This window comes from Phycodurus eques, chromosome 8, assembly GCF_024500275.1.
Source record: "Phycodurus eques isolate BA_2022a chromosome 8, UOR_Pequ_1.1, whole genome shotgun sequence".
NCBI classification, from domain to species: Eukaryota; Metazoa; Chordata; class Actinopteri; order Syngnathiformes; family Syngnathidae; genus Phycodurus; species Phycodurus eques.
In genome coordinates, this window is record NC_084532.1 from 23,863,813 (window position 1) to 23,887,732 (window position 23,920).

The 23,920-nt window shown below is 41.9% G+C and overlaps 1 protein-coding gene across 6 annotated transcripts in view; it reads right to left on the reverse strand.

The window, feature by feature from the left end:
• Positions 1-217: 217 nt before the first annotated feature.
• ap3d1 (adaptor related protein complex 3 subunit delta 1) overlaps positions 218-23,920 on the reverse strand; it is a 36,681-nt gene continuing 12,978 nt past the window's right edge. The window contains exons 12-35 of one of the 6 annotated variants that reach the window (XM_061683289.1): positions 22,660-22,805; positions 21,649-21,797; positions 21,332-21,562; positions 19,581-19,812; positions 19,332-19,477; positions 18,465-18,606; positions 18,239-18,310; positions 18,041-18,116; positions 16,752-16,951; positions 15,454-15,527; positions 15,192-15,215; positions 12,827-12,986; positions 12,583-12,726; positions 11,986-12,039; positions 10,588-10,695; positions 10,297-10,443; positions 6,880-6,927; positions 6,708-6,728; positions 5,211-5,400; positions 4,753-4,841; positions 4,549-4,634; positions 3,867-3,988; positions 3,101-3,180; positions 218-2,826 (exon numbers count right to left, since the gene is read on the reverse strand). In XM_061683289.1, the coding sequence (XP_061539273.1) occupies positions 2,731-2,826; positions 3,101-3,180; positions 3,867-3,988; positions 4,549-4,634; positions 4,753-4,841; positions 5,211-5,400; positions 6,708-6,728; positions 6,880-6,927; positions 10,297-10,443; positions 10,588-10,695; positions 11,986-12,039; positions 12,583-12,726; positions 12,827-12,986; positions 15,192-15,215; positions 15,454-15,527; positions 16,752-16,951; positions 18,041-18,116; positions 18,239-18,310; positions 18,465-18,606; positions 19,332-19,477; positions 19,581-19,812; positions 21,332-21,562; positions 21,649-21,797; positions 22,660-22,805 (2,837 nt within the window). In that variant the 3' untranslated portion in view covers positions 218-2,730. Of the gene's footprint in view, positions 2,827-3,100; positions 3,181-3,866; positions 3,989-4,548; positions 4,635-4,752; positions 4,842-5,210; positions 5,401-6,707; positions 6,729-6,879; positions 6,928-10,296; positions 10,447-10,587; positions 10,696-11,985; positions 12,040-12,582; positions 12,727-12,826; positions 12,987-15,191; positions 15,216-15,453; positions 15,528-16,751; positions 16,952-18,040; positions 18,117-18,238; positions 18,311-18,464; positions 18,607-19,331; positions 19,478-19,580; positions 19,813-21,331; positions 21,563-21,648; positions 21,798-22,659; positions 22,806-23,920 lie in introns of all 6 variants that reach the window. The other 5 variants (XM_061683288.1, XM_061683291.1, XM_061683293.1 and 2 more) reach the window with 5 other exon arrangements.

Below are 23,920 nucleotides of genomic sequence, written 5' to 3' on the forward strand. Positions count from 1 at the left end.
ACACCTAAGCATCATGGGAAATTGGGTTTTGTGTAGCTAAATGAAGAAATTAGCTTCAAACTACAATAATAAACCGATAAATCACTATCCCCATCACAACTCCGCATGATCTTTGTGGAAAAAAGCAAAATACACTCTCTACACTACCAGTTCAGTATCTTTAACATTGCCCTTTTGAATTATTCTAAGTGCTTATACAAGTAAAAGGCATACACAGTAGCATCTTATAGCTTTTATTTTCACTTTAAGTAGGGTAATCTTTACAGGGAATGAAGATCATTCACGTCCCCCTTTTGAAACGCATGATATTGTACAGTATGGAGAAAGTATGGAGAAACAAGACGACGGTACCTTTGGAAATCTGTGGTGTGGAGAATATACTTTCAACGTCACGAGCCAAAATCATATGTTGTTATAAAAAGAACACTACGGCCGAACCGAGAAAGAATTAAGACGGGTAGACCCTCAGTAAACTGCATCACATGACCTGTTCTTAAATGGGAGCCCCCAATGCCCTCAGCATCCTGATTTCTATTAAAATCCACCCTTCCCCTGCCCCTTTAATTTAAATTTACTTCATCGACCCCCACCCCCCAAGACTTAGAAAGCATAAAAAACTAAACCATAATGGTCCAAGTATACCGCATTTTTAAAAAAAAAGAAAAAAAGAAAAAAGGACAAAACAGAATGACAATCGGATGAAAATGTCCATGGAAGGAAAAAAATGTTCATAAAAAGTGTACATTCCTAAATCATGCAATATACAAATTGTAATCCAACAACATAATGATCAGAAATAGGTGACAATCAATTGAGGGAGATGCCCCACTGATAAGTCATTGTCAGGAACAGGTAAACATATTTTCTATGGACATTTCTGCAATTTACAGCTGACCACACGTAGTCAGAAAAAGTTTTCGGAATGGTGGACAAACACACATCGTCACAACAGACGGGTGGTCTTCAGCTTGCTACTTCAGAGATTTAGGCTGAGACCAGTTTGGCCTGCTGTGACATAAATGGAAATCCAACTCAGGCGCACAAGAGGACAGAGCCTGTGGTGCCAAATACTATTCATTGTGTAGTGATACATTTGGAAAATAAGTTGGCCTGTAGTAATGATTAATCACAAATGCCTCTCGAGATACAAATAAGGACCATCGGCACCCTAGGAATCTCAAATGCATCTATACTGTTCCCTCGCCTATATGCTGTTTGCTAATCGCAGATTTAATTTTGAGCCTATTTTGTTCTTAGCTGAAAACAAAAAAAATATATTTTGAACAGCCAAAGATGGGCAAAGTCCTGTCGAAAAGAAATGTAATACCACTTTTCTATTAGCTGGGGCTTCGGCGCCATCTTTTGGCATTTTGGTACCAATGAACTATGTCGAAGTGACACAGCTCGACCGAGAAACAAATTTCATCAGGGAGGAGCCGAGTTTAACATGGGTAGTTAGTGAAAGAAGTTACGAGAGTCATCGTCGCATGTGCATGTACACATGCACTTCTGGTGGTTTTTCTGCACCATTTTTTATTTTTAAGGGTAATATAAGATGAGTTTGAAAAGATTACTGGTAAAAATGTTTGGGCATCATAGTTTTAAGTGTACAACACACACACACACACACACACACACAGTCACTATTTGAGGATGCGTGTGTTCAAGTGTCCCTCCATTTTGGTCCTATTTTTTCATTTATTTATTTTTTTACAAAGTTTCTTTGATTCTTTCATTGGGCAAAAGGAGCCAGGGCAGGAGTGATTGTACATCCTGAGCCGTGTCAGTGATTGGAACAAGAACCGTGCCTTATATGCTACTCTCAAAATGTTAGGGATATTGGGCTTTCGGATGCAATTTCAGGATGAACCTAAAATGCACTATAACCTTTACAGGTAAACTTAATTCGACCTACTCGAAACATTTGAATGCACGTCCAACTGCTCAATGTTTCAGTTACGAATTGTGCCATTGAGCTCCTTGTTAAAGAACAGCAAATTGTGCAAAAGGTACATTTCATGAACATAGATCAGTGGGACATTCAAAAGGTCAAACAAGGTCAAATTAAATTCACCAGTAAAGGTAATATTGCATTTGAGGTTAATCCTGAAATTTCACCCGAAAGCCCAATAGCACTCACCTTTATGAGTAGTGTAAGTTGCCTCTGTGTCTGATCTACTGCAGGCATTAGGGTCAGAGGAGACCAGGCAGGGGGGGAATGAGTTCTTCTGTTTTCATTTTCAGAAAGAGACAGTCACATGGTTCCAAGGCCGAAACAGCAACCGGATGTTTAGAAATACACACACACAAATAGAAGGCGCAAACAGGCGTTCAGACAGAAAAAATACACACAAATGACAAAATAGTTCAAAAACAGTAAAAACGCGATTCAACCATCAACAGCAAAAGTCCAGTTGTCAACGTTACGCCACATGACTGTCACAGATTGACAGTGGAGGGAAAGCGGAGGAAGAGTGACATCCAGGAGCTCAGTAGAGAGGAAATGGAAAAGTGCATTGCAGTAGAAGACGGCAAGAGTACACGGCGAGTCTGTAAAACATCAAGTGTGCTCAAGACTGTTGCCGACAGAAAAGCAAAAGGCGCAGAAGAGGAGGAGGAGGGCAGATGAATAAATAGGGCGACGGCGGAAGTGCCAGCCGCAGTGTTTTTAACGTTTTCATGATGTATGTTAGTGACGAGGGAGGAAGGGAAGGAGGATGTTGGACACAATCAGCACTGAGAGAAGGTCAGCTTGATCTCATCCAGCACATTCCCAAGCAGCCCAGGCTCGTCACATTTGGCATCGATGGACACCGTCTGGTCAGACTATGAGAGAAGGAACGTGTCACTTGTGAACACTCACCTGTTTTTTTTAATTAACCCTTAAAAACACTAGGGATGTTTTCTGCCATTCAGTTGTTTTTAAGCCATTTTTGGTGTGCTGAATGAACATTGGTCAGATTCGCCAAAGGATATTCCTTAAAACTAGCCTAAAATGACAAAGCTACATGCTGTCTTTACATTTTTAAAATATGATAATAATTCCTCAACTTGACAAAAATATGAACATAACATTTAGTAAAATGTTTGAGTCACTCACGGTTTTGACGAGCAGACAAACATGGTGACCCTGGATAGACCTGCTGTACATGGAGGCGCAGCAGTCGACCCTCTCCACAACTAGTTGAAAACAACAAATCATCACTAAAAAGTAATCCCATTTTAGTATATAATCCATTTGCAGTAATATATAGGTACACTTAGTGTGCATGAATGCTGTAGGAATAGGACTTTTCCATTATTTAAATGTTTTCCCAAGTTGAATAAAAGATTTTTATTTTATTTTTTTTCCAAAAAATAATTTTGTTATTTATGATGGATTTTGTTTTATCCACACATGGTCAAAGCTAAACTGACAGGCTCTTAACTTGACATGGTCAAATCCTTTTAAGTGATTGACTGTGGCTGATAGTCTCTTCTGCATAAAAAAATCTTTACTGGAAATCACTTGTTGCATCGACCAATACTCGGAAAAAATGGGAAAGTCCAAGAAACTCATGAAAGAAGATTTTAAGGAGTGTTGGCAAAGGCTTTTGGAGCCATTTCTGAACAACTGTAGATTCCAAGATTAACAATTCAAACAATTGTAATTCAGACCAAAAATTGTTTGTAAATATATATTGGAGAATTATTTTTATTTACTTTAAAGCATACAGCATCATTTCAATTATTAATAGTTATCACCTTTGATTGTTCATGATATGCTAAAGAGAGTGTGTTGCTATTCTGTTGTAATATCCACTCATTGTTGTCATACTAGAACTATGAAATGGATAGTCGTGTGTGCGTGCTGTGTGCATGCGTACCAGAGAAGTGGTGATGGAAGCAGATCCTGGCCAGAAGGTGGTGGAAGGGCATGTTGACGCCTTCCAATTTGACAGAGCTGCCCTTCAGGTCCCCAGATTCCAACAGCTTTGCAAATGCATCGCTAGCCAAAACAATAACAGCACAACATTTAATTTCTGCTCAAACCGAAGCAAAAGCAAAGAGTTGATTTTTTTTGTAGCCACTGGGTTTTAAATGGCCATAATGTCTAAAACAAAACCATTGCAATCAATAGTGGCACAATATTTAATTCTACCAAAATGTTCTGGATTAGGGTTAATGGATGACAAGGATGAAAAATGTGATGGCAACCATAGAACCAGAAATGCTTAAAAGTTTATTGTAACTTTGGAAAGTTTTTGTTGTGGTTGTTGTTTTAAGTACAATACTATAGATTGCTACTGAAAACACGTCACAAAATTGTTTTGGGTTTTTTTTGGGTGGGGGAGTGTGTGGAAAGGATTTGCGTTCATTTTAAAAGGGGAAAGATGATTTGAGATACAAGTGCTTTGAGTTCCGAACATAGTCATGGAATGAATTAAACTAGCTCAAGTCACCACTTTTTTTTTTTTTTTTTATATTTAGTCTTGCCCGGGGGACATTCTGTCATTTGCGGTATTCTCAAAATCCGAATCCCCTATAAAGATAATCATGCTTCCTCACCTGTAGCATGGAGTGGTAATTAGGTACGAGGTACAAGTAAAGTGCAGTTTGAAGTCCAGTTTCTCATGAGTTGAGGAGTCTTCATTCTGATCCAGGGAAATAAGACCGTTTATTGCACATCAGTCTGTTTGGATGATAACTTTCCCATTCAAGGTTTTCAAATGAGTTGACGACAATTTACCAATATTGTGTTTGTTTTCTAACCTTGACAATGAAAGTGAGTGTTCCCTTCAGTTTTTGTGGCATCACGATGCTCTGCACGGTGAACACAAAGCGCGCTTCATTGGACACTCCTGTGACACAGTAGAGCAGTTTTGTTAGTTTAAGTAAACATCTCAAATTTAAATTAATTCAAACCGCAGCATGGTTATAACTGGGGTGGGCATTTGTTCTCTGGGGCCACATTTGATTTTTAAAACAAGGGCCAGGACTTAATTTGACTTAATGCCACACATATTACAAGGCTCTTGATAACGTAAATCCTCGGTGGGCCGCGTTAAAAAATAGACTGGACCATACTTTGTCAACACCCGGGTTATAAGAGAGACATTTTTCCGCTTTTAGAAAAGTCCCCAAATTTGTTACAATTTGATATCAATAAAAGCTCAGGGATCGCATTACAAACGTAATTCCCAGCATTTATTTTGCAGAGAGCCACTGACCAGGCGGGAGCTGGAAGGGAACAGTTAGGCCGTCGTGCGCACCCGCTCCCTCCGGCCTCTGCAGCTTGGAGTTGAGAGAGTCTAGCACGTTGAACTCCATGGATTTTAGGAAGCTGTCGCACTTGTTCTCGAAGATGACCGACACCACCACCTGGCTCCCATCTTGTAGGTTCCCCTGGATATCATACACCTGTGGAAGGGGAAAAAAGTAAGATTTCTGTTGATTTATATTGGGGAAAAATTAAACTGTTACACAGTTTAACCTCCAAAGTCAAACGGCAGATATGTCTCAAAATCATAGCCTACATTATTCAAACATATAATACAACAAACAGTTACTGTTGACTGTAACCACGCCAAAAAAAAGTGTTCAGCGCAACCAAACTTCTGCGCCGGAAGGCAGAAGATGGTTTTGTGCGTTGGCATAAAGTTCGGCCTACACAAATGCTCCGCTCCCAGACCCCAACTTGCTTATTCAATCACAAATCTAACGGCAGCTGTGTTCCAGTTTGTGATTGATTCTGCAGATGTTACAAGAGCGTGGCTTTGTAGTAAAAGAATGCGGGTACTACACTGGCCTGGCTGCAGTCCAGACCGTCTCCCATTGAAAATGTGTGGTGCATGACAACGCATAAAATACGACAACGGAGACCCCGGACTGTTGAAAAGCTGAAGCTGTAAATCAAGCAGGAATGGGAAAGAATTCCACCTACAAAGCTTCAACAATTAGTGTCCTCAGTTCCCAAACTTTTATTGAATGTTGTTAAAAGAAAAGGTGATGTAACACAGTGGTAAACATGACCCATGTTGCAGCCATAAAATTCTAAGTTAATGATTATGTGCTAAAACCAATCATGTTTATCAGTTTGAACATTAAATATCTTGGCTTTGTAGTGTATTCAATTAAATATAGGTCGAACATGATTTGAAAATCATTGTATTCCTTTTTATTTATGTTTAACACAACGTCCCAACTTCATTGGAATTGGGGTTGTACATGGTTATATTTTTCTTACCCAAAAAAAAGAGCATTTTTGTTGGTTTTATCTGGGAGGATTGAAAGGGTTAATGGCATTTTCATTCAATGTGGACAAATAATTTGAGGCATGTTTTGAGTGTGGTCACGCAACAAATGAAAATCATATCTCAAGGCACCACGGTCAGTCACTTTATAACTCACATCTCAAGGTACCGCGGTAATTCACTTTATGTCATGGGGTGAAAAATGTTTGGAAATCAATTGGGGGTCAACCATAACAGACTGTGATCAACCTTGGAGGTTCCACTGTTTAATTTGTTGCACACAGCATCAACCACACGTGGCTCTGTCCGTGAAAGCAAAACGAGAACAAGGTAGCAAGGAGAGAAAGAATCTGAGAATAAGAAGCAGCTCTGTGCTGCGGGGAGGCCAATCGATGCAGAAAAAAAACACAAAGAAACACATATAGGACAGTAGTTTTAGTAATGTTCTGCCCATCACAGAACTTTGACGAGTACCTGATCTGCATCTTCCATCATCTTAAAGAAAGGGAGATTTGAGAATGAGACTTATTTAGACAGGTGTAGTTGTCTTAAGACGTAGACACTGATCACTTATTTAACTGCACATGTACAACTATTAAAAATCCCCTCCCCCTATTCAGAAGCATCCCGATTCCTGATTACTCACCATCTTGATGTAAGAGTTCTCTGCTAGGAGGCAGTAATTGGACATGGGCTGAAATGACAGAAGAGAGAAGCTCAGGTTCAGGCAATCACTGTTATCGCAACTGGCGTTGCACAGCTGATGCATAACAAGCAGGTTTTGGCAGTTCAACTGTAGCTTTGAGATCAGACATTCAATATTTTAGTGGTGTATTTTAGGTGCCCCTCATGGAAGCCGTCACCTTATCGTGGTGGAGCTATTTTGTCTGGGGCTTCACGCCCCTGTTAGGATCACCCACAGCAAACAGATCCTAGGTGAGTGACCAGACAAAGCACAGCTCCAAAACCCCTATGAAGAAAGAAACAAATAGATCTAGGTTTCCCTTGCCCAGACGCGGGTCACCGGGGCCCCCCTCTGGAGCCAGGCCTGGAGGTGGGGATCGAAGGCGAACGCCTGGTGGCCGGGCCCGCACCCATGGGGCCCGGCCGGGCACAGCCCGAAAGGGTAATGTGGGTCCCCGTTCCCATGGGCTCACCACCTGTGGGAGGGGCCATAGGGGTCGGGTGCAGTGCGATCTGGGCGGCGGCCGAAGGCAAGGATCTTGGCGATCCGATTCCCGGCTACAGGAGCTGGCTCTAGCGACGTGGAATGTCACCTCTCTGGCAGGGAACGAGCCCTAGCTGGTGTGTGAGGTCGAGAAGTTCCGACTAGTTATAGTCGGACTCGCCTCCACAGACAGCTTGGGCTCTGGTACCAGTCCTCTCGAGAGGGATTGGACTCTCTTCCACTCTGGAGTTGCCCACGGTGAGAGGCGCGAGCAGGTGTGGGTATACTTATTGCTCCCCGGCTCGATGCCTATACGTTGGGGTTCACCCCGGTGGACGAGAGGGTAGCCTCCCTCCACCTTCGGGTGGGGGGACGGGTCCTGACCGTTGCCTGTGCCTATGCACCAAACAGCAGTTCAGAGTACCCACCATTTTTGGAGTCCTTGGAGGGGGTGCTGGAGCGCGCTCCTGCTGGGGACTCAATCGTTCTGCTGGGGGACTTCAATGCTCACGTAGGCAATGACAGTGAGACCTGCAAGGGCGTGATTGGGAGAAACGGCCCCCCCGATCAGAACCAGAACGGTGTTCTGTTATTGGACTTCTGTGCTCATGACAGATTGTCCATAACGAACACCATGTTCAAGCATAAGGGTGTCCACACGTGCACTTGGCACCAGGACACCCTAGGTCGCAGTACGATGATCGACTTTGTGGTTGTGTCATCGGACTTGCGACCGCATGTTTTGGACACTTGGGTGAAGAGAGGGTCGGAGCTGTCAACTGATCACCACTTGGTGGTGAGTTGGCTCAGATGGTGGGGGAAGATGCCGGTCCGACGTGGCAGGCCCAAACGTATTGTGAGGGTCTGCTGGGAACGTCTGGCAGAATCCCGTCAGAAGGAGTTTCAACTCCCACCGCAGACAGAACTTTGCCGATGTTCCAGGGGAGGCGGGGGACATCGAATCTGAGTGGACCATGTTCCGCGCCTCCATTGCTGAGGCGGCCGACCGTAGCTGTGGCCGTAAGGTGGTCGGTTCCTGTCATGGCGGAAATCCCCAAACCCGTTGGTGGACAGCAACGGTGAGGGATGCCGCCAAGCTGACTGGCCAAGCAGAATGCAGCTCTGGTGGTCGCTGAAGCAAAAACTCTGGTATGGGAGGAGTTCGGTGAGGCCATGGAGAAAGACTTCAGGACGGCTTTGAGGAAATTCTGGTCCACCATCCGGCGTCTCAGGAGGGGGAAGCAGTGCACCATCAACACCGTGTATAGTGGGGATGGGGCGCTGCTGAGCCGGTGGGGAGAATACTTGGACGACCTTAATTCCACCGACACGCCTTCCCATGAGGAAGCAGAGTCTGGGTTCTCTGAGGCGGGGTCTCCCATCTCTGGGGTTGAGGTCACCGATGTGGTTAAAAAGCTCCTCGGTGGCAAGGCCCCATGGTTGGATGAGATTCGCCCGGAGTTCCTAAAGGCTGTGGATGTTGTCGGGTTGACTTGGTTGACACACCTCTGCAACATTTCGTGGACATCGGGGACAGTGCCTCTGGATTGGCAGACTGGGGTGGTGGCCCCCCTCTTTAAGGGGGACCGGAGGGTGTGTTCCAACTACATGGGGATCACACTCCTCAGCCTCCCTTCAAAGGTCTATTCAGGGGTGCTGGAGAGGAGGGTCCGTCGGGAAGTAGAATCTCAGATTCAGGAGGAGCAGTGTGGTTTTCGTCCGGGCCGTGGAACAGTGGACCAGCTCTACACCCTCGACAGGGTCCTCGAGGGTGCATGGGAGTTCGCCCAACCAGTCTACATTTGTTTTGTGGACTTGGAGAAGGCGTTCGACCGTGTCCCTTGGGGGGTCCTGTGGAGTGTGCTTCGGGAGTATGGGGTACCGAACCCCCTGATACGGGCTGTTCGGTCCCTGTACGACCGGAGTCAGAGTTTGGTCCGCATATCCAGAAGTAAGTCGGACTCGTTTCCGGTGAGGGCTGTGGTAAAGAAGGAGCTAAGCCGAAAGGCGAAGCTCTCAATTTACCGGTCAATCTATGTTCCGGCACTCACCTATGGTCACGAGCTGTGGGTTGTGACCATAGGTGGCTGGGGCATCTGATTTGGATGCCTCCCGGACGCCTCCCTGGTGAGGTGTTCCGGGCACGTCCCACCGGGAGGAGACCCCGGGAACGACCCAGGATACGCTGGAGAGACTACGTCTTTCAGCTGGGCTGCGAATGTCTCGGGATCCCCCCGGAAGAGCTGGATGAAGTGGCAGGAGAGAGGGAAGTCTGGGCGCCCCTGCTAAAGCTACTGCTCCCGCGACCTGACCTCGGATGAGCGGTAGAAAATGGATGGATGGATTTTAGGTGTGATATCTATGCTTTTGTGCATGTTTATGATCTTTCAGTGTTTCCTCAGAGGGAGCCCTCTGCACTGGGAGCTGTAATGGACTGTGGCCAAGGTCCTGCCTCATTAGGTCCTCAGTCGCCCTATGTGGCTCCTCTGACCCCACTACACTGGGGCTTCACTGGGGGTCCTGTGGCCACGGTCTGCTGTCTGCTCCTGGTGCAGACGGCTCCCTGACATAATGTTTCCACACTTGGATTCTCTACACCCACCCATAGGTCATTACATTATTATTATTTTGATTTTTGACAGCACGTGTGTGTGTGTGCATGTGTGCTGGGAGGAGATTGATTTTAACTATGAAAAGCACTATAAGTTGCATTTCACTGTATGAAAAGTGCACTATAAATAAAGTTTGATTGATTGTTAAAATATTTGGTAGCTGCAGCCCTCACTGTGTAGTCACAACACTCCATGTGTGCAGTATTTGTTTGTGTGTGCATTATATGTCTGTGTGTACAGTTTATGTCCACTCTGTTTTAGGGCAGATAAGAATCTGACTAACTGGGAGAGGTTCTTCATCCTCCACTGTGCCGTTCTGCACAGAACCCTCTCCAGCTGCATCACTGTGGTGGTGATGGTGGTGCTTCTTCTTTTTCTTGTCCTTCTCATCCTTCTCCTTTCTCTGCTTCTTCTTCTTGTGTTTAGATGACTTCTTAACATTGAGAGGACACGAGCGAGAGAGAGAGAGAGAGAGAGAGAGAGAGAGAGAGAGAGAGAGAGAGAGAGAGAGAGCAATTCATGGCCACCATCTCTTCTATTTTTGGAAACAATGACATCATTGGTGATGACTCACAGACTCTTCCGTCTCCACGTCTTTGGGCTCGTCGGGATCTGAGTTCGGAGCCGTGCCAGAAGCTGCCTCGCTTACTGTGGCTGCTTCTGCTGCTACCGTTATTGATTCCTGTAAACACAAACACATAAACTAGCAAGAGGCACACAACGTACTGCCTTGTTTACCAATTCTGTGTCAACAGAAAGTAAAGTTAGCAAGTTCATTCATAGCAAAGAAAGGAATCAGCCGGAATGAGTTTTAAGACAAAACTGTTACGATGAAGCCACAAAGAGCCAACATGAAACAGAGTCAAGAGTGAAGTTGTCTGACCATGTTCACTGGTTGCCGATTCTTCATAAGAAAAGCCTGATCAACACGCTCGAGTTTAGTTACGTTATTCTCATGACACATTGACCAAGTAAAATCCTCAAGAGGACACTGTAGGCATGCACTTATGAGGCAATGTGTCGGGGTCAGAGCAGTTACCTAAAGCCTGACTGCTCATATGACTAAATGCAAATGCCTATGCATCTTCCCTTCGGATGGTGGGCGCTTAGAGCACCTCATTGTCAGCTATCAGTGCGCGCATGACACACAGTAATACGCTCACAGAGCTTACACACACACACACACACACGCACAGAGAGAGGCAGAAGGGCGAGGGAAAAAACTATTTTAAGAAAGTAAAATTTGTCAGCCAGTATGTTGACCTGGGCTTCAGTCTGGCATGGCCGCTTTAGAGCACCTTGCTGTTGGTTGTGAGTGCACATGTCACAGAGAGACGGTAGAATAGCGAGGGGGAAAAAAATAAGTCCAACGTTACAGCCATCGTGTGGACCGGGGCTTCACACTGGCATAGTCATTTTAGAGTGAGCGCCTTGTTTTCGTTGGGTGGAAAAGCCTGCGACGACTGGGTGGGATATATTCCTGCCACCAGAGGCTTTAAGCAGTATATTTTTCTGGCTCAAACCTGTATGTATCTGTGGCTATAAGAAAGATGCTATAACCCTATTCTTCTCTTACAGCAGTGGCTAAACAAAAAGCGATGTAGTGGCATCAGGAAGCAGAGGAACTGACTCAGGGCCAGATTTCTGTTGAACCTTTCAAAGACATCTGAGCTCTTATCTCCGTCACTAGGGAACGACGACAACATCCAGAAACATGTCAAGAACCACTTTCACCGAGCAAAAGGAAAACAGAGGAAGATTACAACAAAGTACAGTCACTCATGCTCACAAACAGGAAGGCTGGTGAATGAGAGGGGAATGTGTTGTGCGACCTGTGAAAGAGAGGAAGTTGACGTGGATGATGAGAGGACTCATTAAAAGAGGTAACAGAAAGATAAATATAAGGTGGAGTTATGAGAAAGGTGGGTGAGTAAATAAAGCTATCAGGGGGAAGACAGGGGTGTGACTCAACCTGGGCATTAGCGGGCACTGGAGCATTTGAGAGCCAAAAATCCAAATCCGAAACCTAGAAGAGCAAGGGAGGGAGGAGGGCGAGGTGGTGAGAGGGGGAATGCCAAACACACTATGTAGCTTATTATGACTGATCAATACAAAGGATATATACAATATACACGATTATCTTTATCTTATTGAAAACAGCTAATATTTGACTACCAAGGAAAACTAAACTCTGATCATCAGAGCTGACTGAAATTTGACATGGCAGTAAATCACTATGATCCAAACTCTATTAATGGAATTAATAAACTTCAAGAGAGAGGAAAAATAAATAAATCAATACATACATAAATAAGCCAGCTTACGTGGCTTCAAACTATCATGTAATCAACCCACATAGTCATGCTCATTCACGCAGCATACACAGGAAGTCCGTGAACCTGTTTTCCGGGTTTGGTCGTGTGACGTTACGCCTATAGCGGATTATCACTTAGCGCCTTGAAAGGACCCGAGAACGCTTACCAAACGCTTCTGCAAAATCTAGTATAAACACATGGTTGCTTGGTAGGTAATAAACTCCCTATGCGCTTTGTTTCCCAAAAAGTCATACTTCAGCAGTGGTCGAAGTGGGAGGAGCCACCGCCTCACTGGGTCCCTCTGATTGGATGACAGGCCCGTCTGACTGATTGCCAAGAAGATCCACCCCCTTATCTTCATGTTTGTGTTTTTTCTTTTTTTTCTCTTCTTTGCTCTTCTGCCAATCAGAAATAGAAGGTAATCAGTCACAATCATGCTTGAGAAGAAGTGTCCTATGATTATCATCTTAGGAAAAAAAAAAAATGAATAGACCTCACCTTCCTATCCCTCTCTTTATCTTTCTTTTTCTCCTTCTTCTCTTTGCTGCTCCTCTTCTTGGCTTCCTCCAAGGTGGTTTCCGCATCTCTATCTGGGCTTTTCGGACCCTCTGTCAGGCGGTGGGACCTGACTGGCAACTTGTCTCCGTCTGCAAGAGGCCTGGATATAACAATACAAGACATTACAATCTCCTGTTAGTATTGTACGACTACTAAAACACAATCTATTAGAGTCAAAGTGATATTCTGTAGACAAAATGCTAACAACTGCGCTGGCCTGGGCATGAAGGCAACTACCTCCCTGGTGGCTATTTTCTAGAAAAAAATATAAAAGCATTACACAGGGGCGTCAAACTCATTTTTGTCACGGGCCACATTGTAGTTACGGTTTCCCTCACAGGGCCGTTATGACTGTGGAACCATAAAAATCTTTAATCGCCTCATCATATTTACACACAAAATTTATGAACTAGTTTTGGAATCAGAAATCAAGGATCATGGGTTGTTCATGTTTGGTAACAATAATGCTTGAAGTATCTCAACATTATCATTTATGATATGATTATTTGAAATATCAGTGCAGATTTTAACAAGAATCATGGAAGTTGACACACATGATTTGCCTTCATGGGCCACATAAAATCAAGTGGTGGGCCGGATCTGGCCCCCAAGCCTTGAGTTTGACACCTGTGCATTACAAGGAGTCCTCGGTTTAAGGGTTTCTGGCGACGAATTTGTACGTAAATCGGAACACGTTGTAGTCTATTGCTAAAATAGTAGTAAAGTCATAATTACAGTTATAGCCACATACATGGTTCACTTGTCACCAATTATTTTTTCGTGGAACTTATCCCAATATTTGGTGAAATAATGAAAATTTGTGCTCTTACACAAATGTCCCAAGATTACACAAATTGGCACCAAAGAGCTGTCTAATAGGAAAGTAGTACACTGGTGTCAAGCCTCAGGTCTCAGTCTCTATCAAATACACTTCTAGGCCATGAATATAAACCAAATGGAAAAACATGTATTTGTATACCGTGCGCGGTATACCGTTTGTAACCTCGAAATGACAGACAACACTAAACGAAGTATTATCTGTATTTTGTTAGGTTTTTTTTCAAAGAATTATTCTGAAGTTAAGCACTTTTGTTTTTAATGTATCTGCTCTAATTTTGAAATTCCCAGCCCTACTTTTTACTTGGTAAATTACAAAACACAGTTGTGCCGTTGTCCTAATTACCCAGGCAGAATTTGTAAGATGGGTAGAATTCTTCTTGAAAAACATGAAGGACCAGGCAAAACACATTTAATGTTATTTTAATGGGATTCAAATTAAATGGCCAAGCATTTCAGAAAAGCATTATAATTAAGCAAAACATGACCACAAATAAATGATGGTTGTTGTTCAGTCATAGTTTAAAAAATAAATAAATAAATAAATAAAATTCACAAATTCTGCCAGGGTATGTAAACTTATGAGCACAACTGTACACATATGCAGTCCCCACTCGGTGGCGGTGGCATATCAGAATGAAAGTGTACACCTCTCATAACCTCTAGGTGGCGGTGGCATTTTGGAATGAAAGTGTACATCTTTTTCATAGCCACTAGAGGGCGGCATATATTTATAAAATGTGAAAGTCTTTTTCCATTTACCCCCTAAACAAATGTATAATGCGCATTATACATGAGAAATTATGGTACTTATGTTTGGCTTTCGGTTCAGCTACAGCTCGAGCTATCACCACTCCATATGCGCATGCACTTATCTCCACCAAGGCAAAGCTGGGAGAATCCACTCATCGACAGACTAATTAGAGTTTTGTGGAGTACATACGGTCATCTATCAGAATCAGAATCAGAATCATCTTTATTTGCCAAGTATGTCCAAAACACACAAGGAATTTGTCTCCGGTAGTTGGAGCCGCTCTAGTAGAACAGACAGTCAATTTACAGAACACTTTGGAGACATAAAGACATTGACAAAAACTAGGGCAGCTTCCTACAGGCACATTCAAGCTGATTATTTTAGATGCAATTAAAACCAAACTACAGCCCAAGAACGTCAGCAGCATCCAGTTAAAGTAATTTGATGTGTAGTATTCCTCTTTGAAAGGGAAATTTTCTACAAAAAAAAAATTTCTATTGCAGACCGGTCAAATAAGTCATTCAGTGAATCCTGCTGACTTCACTGGGCTTGAGAAGGGTACGCTGAACATCATATTCGGTCAAATGCTACATTCAATCAAATAAGGAAAGAAAACAATGCAGTGAGAAAAGCTATGTTACCAAGCCAGCTAATTGGAAAGACAGAGGGAGATGCATTCGGAGCACCAGATCACATGGCTGAGGTGCTACTCACCTGTGCCCAGCCATTTCCACCAAGCTGCCCACACAAAATGAGCAGTAATGGGGTGTGTGTAAGCATAGAAGAGAGGAAGCAAAAAGCCATGACAGTCAGTGAGAGGAGGGAAGGGCAGAAAGGCCACCTCACATCGGTTGTGACACTGTGGCCAGGAAGCCCAAGACACCCAACTGGATTTATTAGAACACATGCAACATATTCAATTAAATTGATTAAGTTATCTTTGGCCTCAGCAAAGCTGGAGACAGTATTGACTCACTTGTCCAGGTCGATGTCCAGGGCTTTGTGAGGGTCATTAGGATCTTTGTCGTCCTCATCACTGGGTAAGGCATTCTGAAGGCGACATACACTATCAATACAAGGAGGATAACCTTGATGACTGATAACTTTCCACTGTTTGTCCTATAAATGATGCATGTTGTGGACAAATGCGCAAGGGGTCGGGTCCCTGGTCGCCCAATGAGCCAATTTAGCGACTGACTTTTCCGACCCATCCAGTGACTTTTTCAAAAGAGCGACTGGTCACTTTAATTCCAGAAAACATGAAGAGAATCATTTTCATATTGTTTTGCTTATGAAAAGAAAGGAGGCCGGTGGAAGGCAATCACGCCGAACATTGCCCTTGGACATGGTGACCATTTACATGTTAAAGCAATGATTTATCAACATGTTGGAAACTTATGCGCTTCCAAGCCACAGTACTTTGCTGAGGTCACTTTGTATCGACTGTACAACTCCAGGTGCGAAAAGACCATGAGAGACCAGGCAACAGACAGAATTTGGTGGTTTATCTTATGCTGTAAAATTGTTGAACATTTAATTTTTATTAATGATCATGTTAATAATTTGACAAAATTCACATTTTCCATGAGGAAACACTTATTTTCTTATTATCTTTAAAGAAAAAAAATATTATTTCTGATCTACTTTTCGTTAGGCTCACATAAGTCATTTTAACTTATTGTTACAACATTAATAAAAAATATATATACCAATGGGCTTGATAAAGTTTTTTTCTTGTTTTCCAAAAACATTCAAATATGCCTTGGGCAACTATGATATTCTGCCAATGATTTGTTGTTGATCAGTATTACTCAACATATTACTCAATGACGCTCTGTATTTGATACGTCTTTATCTCCTAAATTAATATTGTGTTATAGTGGCTTTTGGCTGTCGCACTAGAAATGCCCCAATTACCAATTCCTTGTGTGTTTTAACATACAATAATTAATAAATCAATAAAGCTAAATCTGATTCTGGTTAATGATAGGAAACAAATATCTTTAAGATGGTTTGGTAACAGGAGAAATAAAGCAATCCCAGAACAATAAAAGAAGCAAAACTTGTTTGAGTTGTAATTTGCTTTTTCAATTAGTGAAGGAGGAGAGAAAAAAGCACCTTTAAATATGAAAATCAGCTTTTTGTGAAAACGCCCTAGGTCAGTGATAGACTACACGGCACATTCCGACCTACGTACAAATTTGGGTTATGTCGCCACTGTCGGAATGAAACCGAGGGCCCCCTTTGTACTACATCTCATGGCGACATTGTCACCTCTGGCATCTCCTCTGTGACGATGTCGACCATGTGCGCCGGTGTGATGTCCTCCTCGCTCTCCGGGCCAGAGTCGTGTTTCTTCCCCCGTCCACTGCGCTTTTCTCTCTTTTTTTTCTTCTCCTTCTTTTTCTTGTCGGCTCTCTCCTTCTGCCGACGCTCCTCCTCCAGCTTCACGTATTGGTCGGACATAGGCAGGCCTGAGGGAGAGGAGGAGGATTTAAATGAATTGATAAATACAAGCGAAAAAATTAGTCTTTGTGTCATTCATATTATATTAAGCTTCTGATCATTGGCGTAAGCTAGGGCTGGGGTGTTAAGCAATTAATTAGAATTTCTATTGTCAGGATGATTTTTTTGCCAATTCAAATCACGTCCCCACTGACGTGCACTGCTTCCACTAGCAACATAACTGCGACCTTGGGCAGTAGCTATAAAATATTTTTTGAATCAATTATTCGCCCAATTATCACATTGATTAATCAACTAACTGGATAAAAAATTATCTTTCATTATTCAACAAAATTTGCATCTGAGGTGCAGGTATTATTTTGTCCAACTGGGGTCACCATTCTCATGTCCCGGACTATAATATCTGTACCTTTGAGTGTGTGTGGCTTTAAAAGGTTGGGCCTGTCCTGGCGAGTGACGTGAGAGTCAGGTTAGCGACCGGCTGTGAACTGGCTAACTATTAGCCAGTCACACTAGTTAGCGTGGAAAAATTATCACTGAGAAGCTTTGAGACAGATTTTTCGTAGGACTTTTTTTCTGTAATCGAATCATTTGAGCTATTCTTTTAATTGTTTCAGCCCTTGCGAACAGAAAGGAGGTAGTTTACAAAACCAGTGTTTGATCACTATATTGAGCAACTTTTCCAAAGCCTCTTGAGACATTTGTAAAAAAAAAAAAAAAAAAAAAAAAAAAAAAAAAAAAAAAAAATAAAAAAAGTAACGAGTCCATTTCATTTACCGCTAAGAAAAAAAGAACATATGCGGAACCCCATTTTTACATTGTTTTGCATAAGACGGACATTTTGTCAACAATGAGCCAATTGTGCAGAACACTTCCAAAGACATGGTGCCCATTTATATGTTGCAAAGAGTGATTAAGCCAAATGCTGGAAAATTTTCACCAGAGTGCATATATTTTGGTGAGGTTGTCCATACACCCCAAAATTCTTTAGAATAGTGGTCTTTAATTTTAAAGCCATATTGCCCTACCCTAAAGTAAGCTGCTTTAATGTTATTATTCCGAGAATTAGCATTTTGATGAAGAACAGGACGCCCTACCTGGCACTTTAAGAGGCACACTCAGGTCAATCTGAACGACTGGGATGTGCTCCACTCCAGGGGGGTCCTGGTACACCTGTAAGGAAAAAACCTTTCATGACATCAAGCAATCTAGCTCACTTGTAGACATACACATTTCAAATAACTCAACTGGTACAGAGATGTTAAAGCAACAATGTGACAAAAAAAAAAAAAGACCTTCTGAGAGGATGGCGAGGCCTTGATGTAAAAGGGGTTGTTGGCTTGCTCTTGTTTCCTGGCTTCTCTTCTCTGTGTAGGTTTAAAAAAAAAAAACATTCAAATGTACTTCGGTTATCTTTATAAGCAACATGGGAAACCCACTTGAGTGGCAAACACAGTTGTACACGAGGTTGATAAAAGGTCTATAAAACGGAGGCAGTAATTGAACAGTAGATGGATGTACCCTCGCCAGCTCCTTCTCGTCCACCTCTGTGTGTCTGGGCCGGGAATGTTTGGGCTCCTCCTTGGTAAAAATAGCCTTGGGTTGCTCATCCTCAGACTCGCTCTCAGATGGAGGCTCGTTGATCCAGGCATCCAGGTCCAGACTAAACACACCCACATTAAAAAAAAAATATTTTTTAAAAAAAAATGTATTTATTTATTTTTAAAGTCAGACATACAGAGTTTAATGCTATGCTGATATAGGCAAATAAATGCTCTCCACCATCCCACACTGCTAATTTAATTCATTCTGTGTATTTTCATTCTACAAGGTGGCGGCTATAATGAAAAACTGGCCAGGTGAGCCATCTCGTTGTTTATATCACACACAGATTCTGAGCATGTGTGAGTGACCGATCATGCCGCGGATTTCATATTTCTTGTGCAAGGTGGCAGTTATGATTGAGATTGATTGACTGAGGAAATGATAGTTGAGTCTGCGTTAACTGATCAATAACGTCATTGATATTCTTTCTGTCAAATAGCTGTCCAAGCAATTGTTTGGCTTCTGCCTCCAAACATAAGCAGACGCTCCTCGCTGTCCTGGGTGCACTCGATCCCATCACATTCACGACCTTGCAGACAGTCAGAACTGAAATAACTCTATCACCAATTCATGTAACACAATTGATAATCCCTACAATAATTAAAAAAGGGCACATGTGTCTGCATAGGGATGAAGGGTTGAGCGAAACAGTTAATTTTTACAATAATTTTAAGACATCTGCATTGTGCCAGAAATGGAGAAGTGTAGCGATCTTGAGTTTGCATCAGAGCACTGAAATTAGTCAAATGTACCAGACGTTAGACGTTACAGCCTACTACTCACCCCTCAGGGACAGGCACTTTCTTCTGTGCCTTGGGAGCTACAGGGTTGAGTTCTCCGGCAAACAGTGCAATCACTTCCTCCGCTACCTCTACATCCTTCTGCTGCAGTTTCTGGATGTATTTCACCAGCTGCAGGATGCAAGATGCCTATCGAGTGAAGTTGGCATAGATGAGAAACAGAACTGAAGAATTTTTCTCAGCATTGTCAACAGAACTCAGTTTGAAAAACTTGTTTCGACCATCTTCTTACCCTCTCCTGCACCTCCAGGTTGGCGCTCTGGACAAAAAGCGGCAGGCGGTCTATCATTAGCTGGCTGGTTTCTTGCGCAGTTGTACCGTCTGTGTTGTCGTTTTGACTCTGCAGCACAGTGGCGAACAGCTTGGCGGCGTTCTGCACGTACACGGCCTGGATGTGGCCCGGCAAGGTGGCCACCTTTGGCCGCAGCATGGCTTCTAGCGTCTGCAACGGGTTCTCCAGATGTCTAAAGATGATGACTCAAGTTAGTGTTTGCAATACAAATTGGAGTCACATAAGGCGATTAGAGCTAGGTCGAAAAGTACAATTTAAGCCAGGGAAAAAAGGAGAATGAAGGCATAATATCAGAAAAATAAAGTTGTCATTCTATGAAAACAAAACATGAATTAACATTCAAATTCTGCAAGAAAAAAGGGGGTCATTTTGTGACAGTGTATTACAAGACAAGGATAAAAGGCATAATTCAAAAATTTATAATTTATAAGAATAAATAATAATAATATTATTCTTGTTAAAAAAATGGGGGGGGACTTCTACAAGGATAAAAGTCATAATGAAGGCATAATAGGCAACAAGTTAAAATTTTGTGAGAAAAAGGGGTAATTTTACAAACAACAAAGGCCACATTTTGAATTTAGATGAATAGTCATTTTATGAGAATAAAAGGCATATTATTACATGATTAATGTTCTAATTGTGCAAGAAAAAAAACGAGAATAAACATATAGTGCGAGTATAAAGTAGTACTTTTGCAAGAAATAGGGGGGGATGTTTCCAAGAACAAAAAGGTATAATATTGAAGGATAAAGTTGTAATTTTACAAAAAAAGTCACAATTTCCAGAAAATAAAACAAAACAGTACAAGAATACATTTAAAATGGGGTCATTGCAAGCCAAAGGGAAGATTACAACTAAAATAAATGTGCAATTTCATGAGAATAGTTGGAATTTTACAATATTAAAGTGGTAATGTCATGTAAATAAAGAAAGTTACAATTTAAAGGGAATAAAGGCACAATATCAGAATTTTTTTTATTTGTAATAATTTTAGGTAGATAAAAGGTATTAGTACAAGGATGAAGTAAATTTACAAGAATAAGGTCAGTTTAGAAAAAATAAGGTCTTAATATGACAAGAATACAGTTGCAATTGTGCGAGATAAGAGGCCATTTTGCAAACAACAAGAATATTTCAAAACCAATGTGCAGTTTTATGAAGTCGTAATTGTGAGGAAAGTTTAATTTTACGAATAAAAGGGGTAATAATACAAGGATAAAGTTGTAATTTTACAAGAATAAGGCTACACTATTAAAAGACTAAAGTTGTCATTGTGCGAGAAAAAAAGGAATACTATGGCAAAAACAAATGTGCAATATTACAAGGACAAAGTTGTAATTTTACATTAAAAACTTTATTTTCCGAATATAAAGCCATTTTAGTTGAATAAAGTTGTAAAAAGTAAAAAAAAAAAAAAAAAAAAGTAAACTTCACGTGAATAAGGCATAAATAGTACGAAAATAAAATTGTGATTTTGCAAGAAAAACATCGAGAATAATACTAGGAGCATGATGGAGCAGTGTGTCTTAATATCTAAGGTTTAGGTTTTTTTTTTCCCCCCCAATGTGGCTCAATCCAGGATAACATTACGACCTATTGTATTTGTGGACCAAAAACAAACTACAACACCATGCGCCAGTGTGTGAAACACATGACCTTTAACTTATGACAAAGAGCATGCAACATACTCTGAGAACTCGCCGCAGATCCATGCTGCCGCGTACAAAACTTCACAGATGCCATTTCTCTGCATGTTGCCAGTTAACAGGTGAGCGTTGTCCAGCAGGGTGGCCATTTGGGCCACAGCGAATACCCGGATGGCCTTAACCCGAATAGCAACATCAAGCATCTGAGAGGCGATGAGGTGACCATGCCTTGTGCCCTCTAATCGGGTCAGCTCTACTAGGATACTGATGTACCTGTAAAGAACACGAGGAAAAAAAAATACAGCTGAAAATCATGTCAAAAATAGAACGTCCAGCCGTGTGTGTGGAGGCAAACGTACCATTCAAAGTTCGTGATATACTGGTAGTTGCTCTGGCTACAGATGTCAATGATCTTTGTGAGCAGTTCATCCCTGTACGTGGTTCCCTCCGCTTTGTCCACATGTAGCATCAGTTTCTTCACAATCTCCATCAAGTTCTTTTTGGATACCTGCAGAGGAATAAATCTTACTATTAGAAGCAGTATACTATCCTTCTCCTATAGCGCATATCCTCATTAAGGTTGCGGAAGAACTGAAGCCTATCCCAGCTGACTTTGGCCGAATTACACCGTTGTGTATTTAAATCAACCACATAACCTTTCTAAATCTGCCATTTTAGTGATAACACAATGCAAAAGGCCACAATCTGGTTCATAAATAGGATCAATGCTGGTACATTCTAACCTTTAAAGCAATGGATATTTGAACAAACTGTGCGGTAACGCATGTAGACATGACATGATACAGTGGAACCCTGCTATTCACTGGGGCTAGGGACCAAGCCCGATCGCAAATGGCAAAAATATGTAAATAATTGACCCCCATTATTGCATATATATTGCACTGAGAAGGAAAAAAAAATAAACCCAAACAATAAGCGGGGATATACCGCCAATAATTGTTTTCCACAAAACCCCAACGCCTCTACAAAAAAATACAAATAATAAAATTGAAAAAATAAAATAAAATCTGTTAATAGGTGTACCCATGGGTGCCAAACTCCAAGTGTCCAGGGGTTCACTGTACTCCCAACCATATATTCTTATTTCTCTATGAAAACAACTATTACTGCAGCTTACTGAGGAGATGTGAGCGTCATCTTTGTGTACATTCATGTCTATTACACTGCTACCTGGTGGCCCAGGCGTGTACCCTAACATAAAACACAGTACGCTCCTTCACTAAATGGGAACCACTGAACTATCCCACCATACTGCACTAATGGGTACACAAACCCATTAGTGCAGTATTGTTTAATAAACAAACAAACAAAAAAACTTGAACACAACAACATTGCAAAGCAACACGTACCATGCCGTAAAGTAGGTCCAAAGCTCTAAGACGGATGGACTCATCCTTGTCGTCCAGACACTGCAGGATGAGGTCCTTGTGGCTCTGCACTGACTTGGGATGGGTCTTCAGGATTTTGGACATGGCCAAAAGGCCCAGGTATTTCACTGATGGAACGTATTAAAACACACACTTGCTGAGAGTACTTAAAGACAGAATACTACCATACCATGTTCAGAAATGTACCTCTATCAATGCCTGACTTAATAAAATGGTCATATTGCATTAATGTAATCTCCTGGTAACACAGTTAGCTGTTGCTATGGTAATCCGTGTGATGGTTATATGAAAGTATCACAAAGGAACATAAAAATACACAAAGAAAAATGGAAAGGACACAAAAATGTATGCACGAGACAAAAACACACATTTGGCATGTGAAACCTGCTGAGTCACAAATTGTGGCGCTGTCGCTATCAGAGGCAAAAGCCTCTCACATTTTAATCAATAAGTGTGGCGGTGACTTTGGCTGCAGTGAATACATTACAGCCATGATGAGCAGGGCCTCGGTGCAGCTGCATCAGATCCCGACCACTTCAAAAGTACTTTGGACCGTGAAAGAGATGAGTCCAGCAGCGGTGACGAAATGCTTTGTTTTTTGTACCGAAATGTGGAAAAGCACTGTTTTACCGTGAATCCTCAAGACCAGCAATTCCAAACCAATAATCCAATTTAACTTAATTGGTCTGAAAATTTGTGATTTATTTACTGCAAGTAATGCATCTTTGCTCATCTATTTATGCTAGCGACTTATAGTGACAGGCAGAACAATTAAATGCTCTTTCACTTGATGGCAGAAGTTACAATTAATCAGTGTATATCCACCTGCTGCCATTGATGCAACAGAATAAGTCATGGCATACACACATTAAGTAAATTTGAGAGCAATTTTTTATTAATTCAGTATACTGCGTATACAGTGAACCCCTCGCGTAGTCATAGTTCGGCATTGGCGAAGTCAGATTTTTTTAAACCTGTCCTCTCTTATTTGCTTAAAAAAAAAAATAAATAAATAAATTATTACACACCATTTCATGGAATATTGGTGTTGTTACTAGTTTGTCATTGTTTTTTATCATCCGAGTTTGACATCAAATTGAATGAAATCATCAAATTGTGTGATGTGCGCATATCTGTTGGCCCACGTGTCATGTCACGTCACTTTAGTGTGTTGTGTTATTTAGGCTAGCATACTACTTAATATTGATGAGCCTCATGTGAA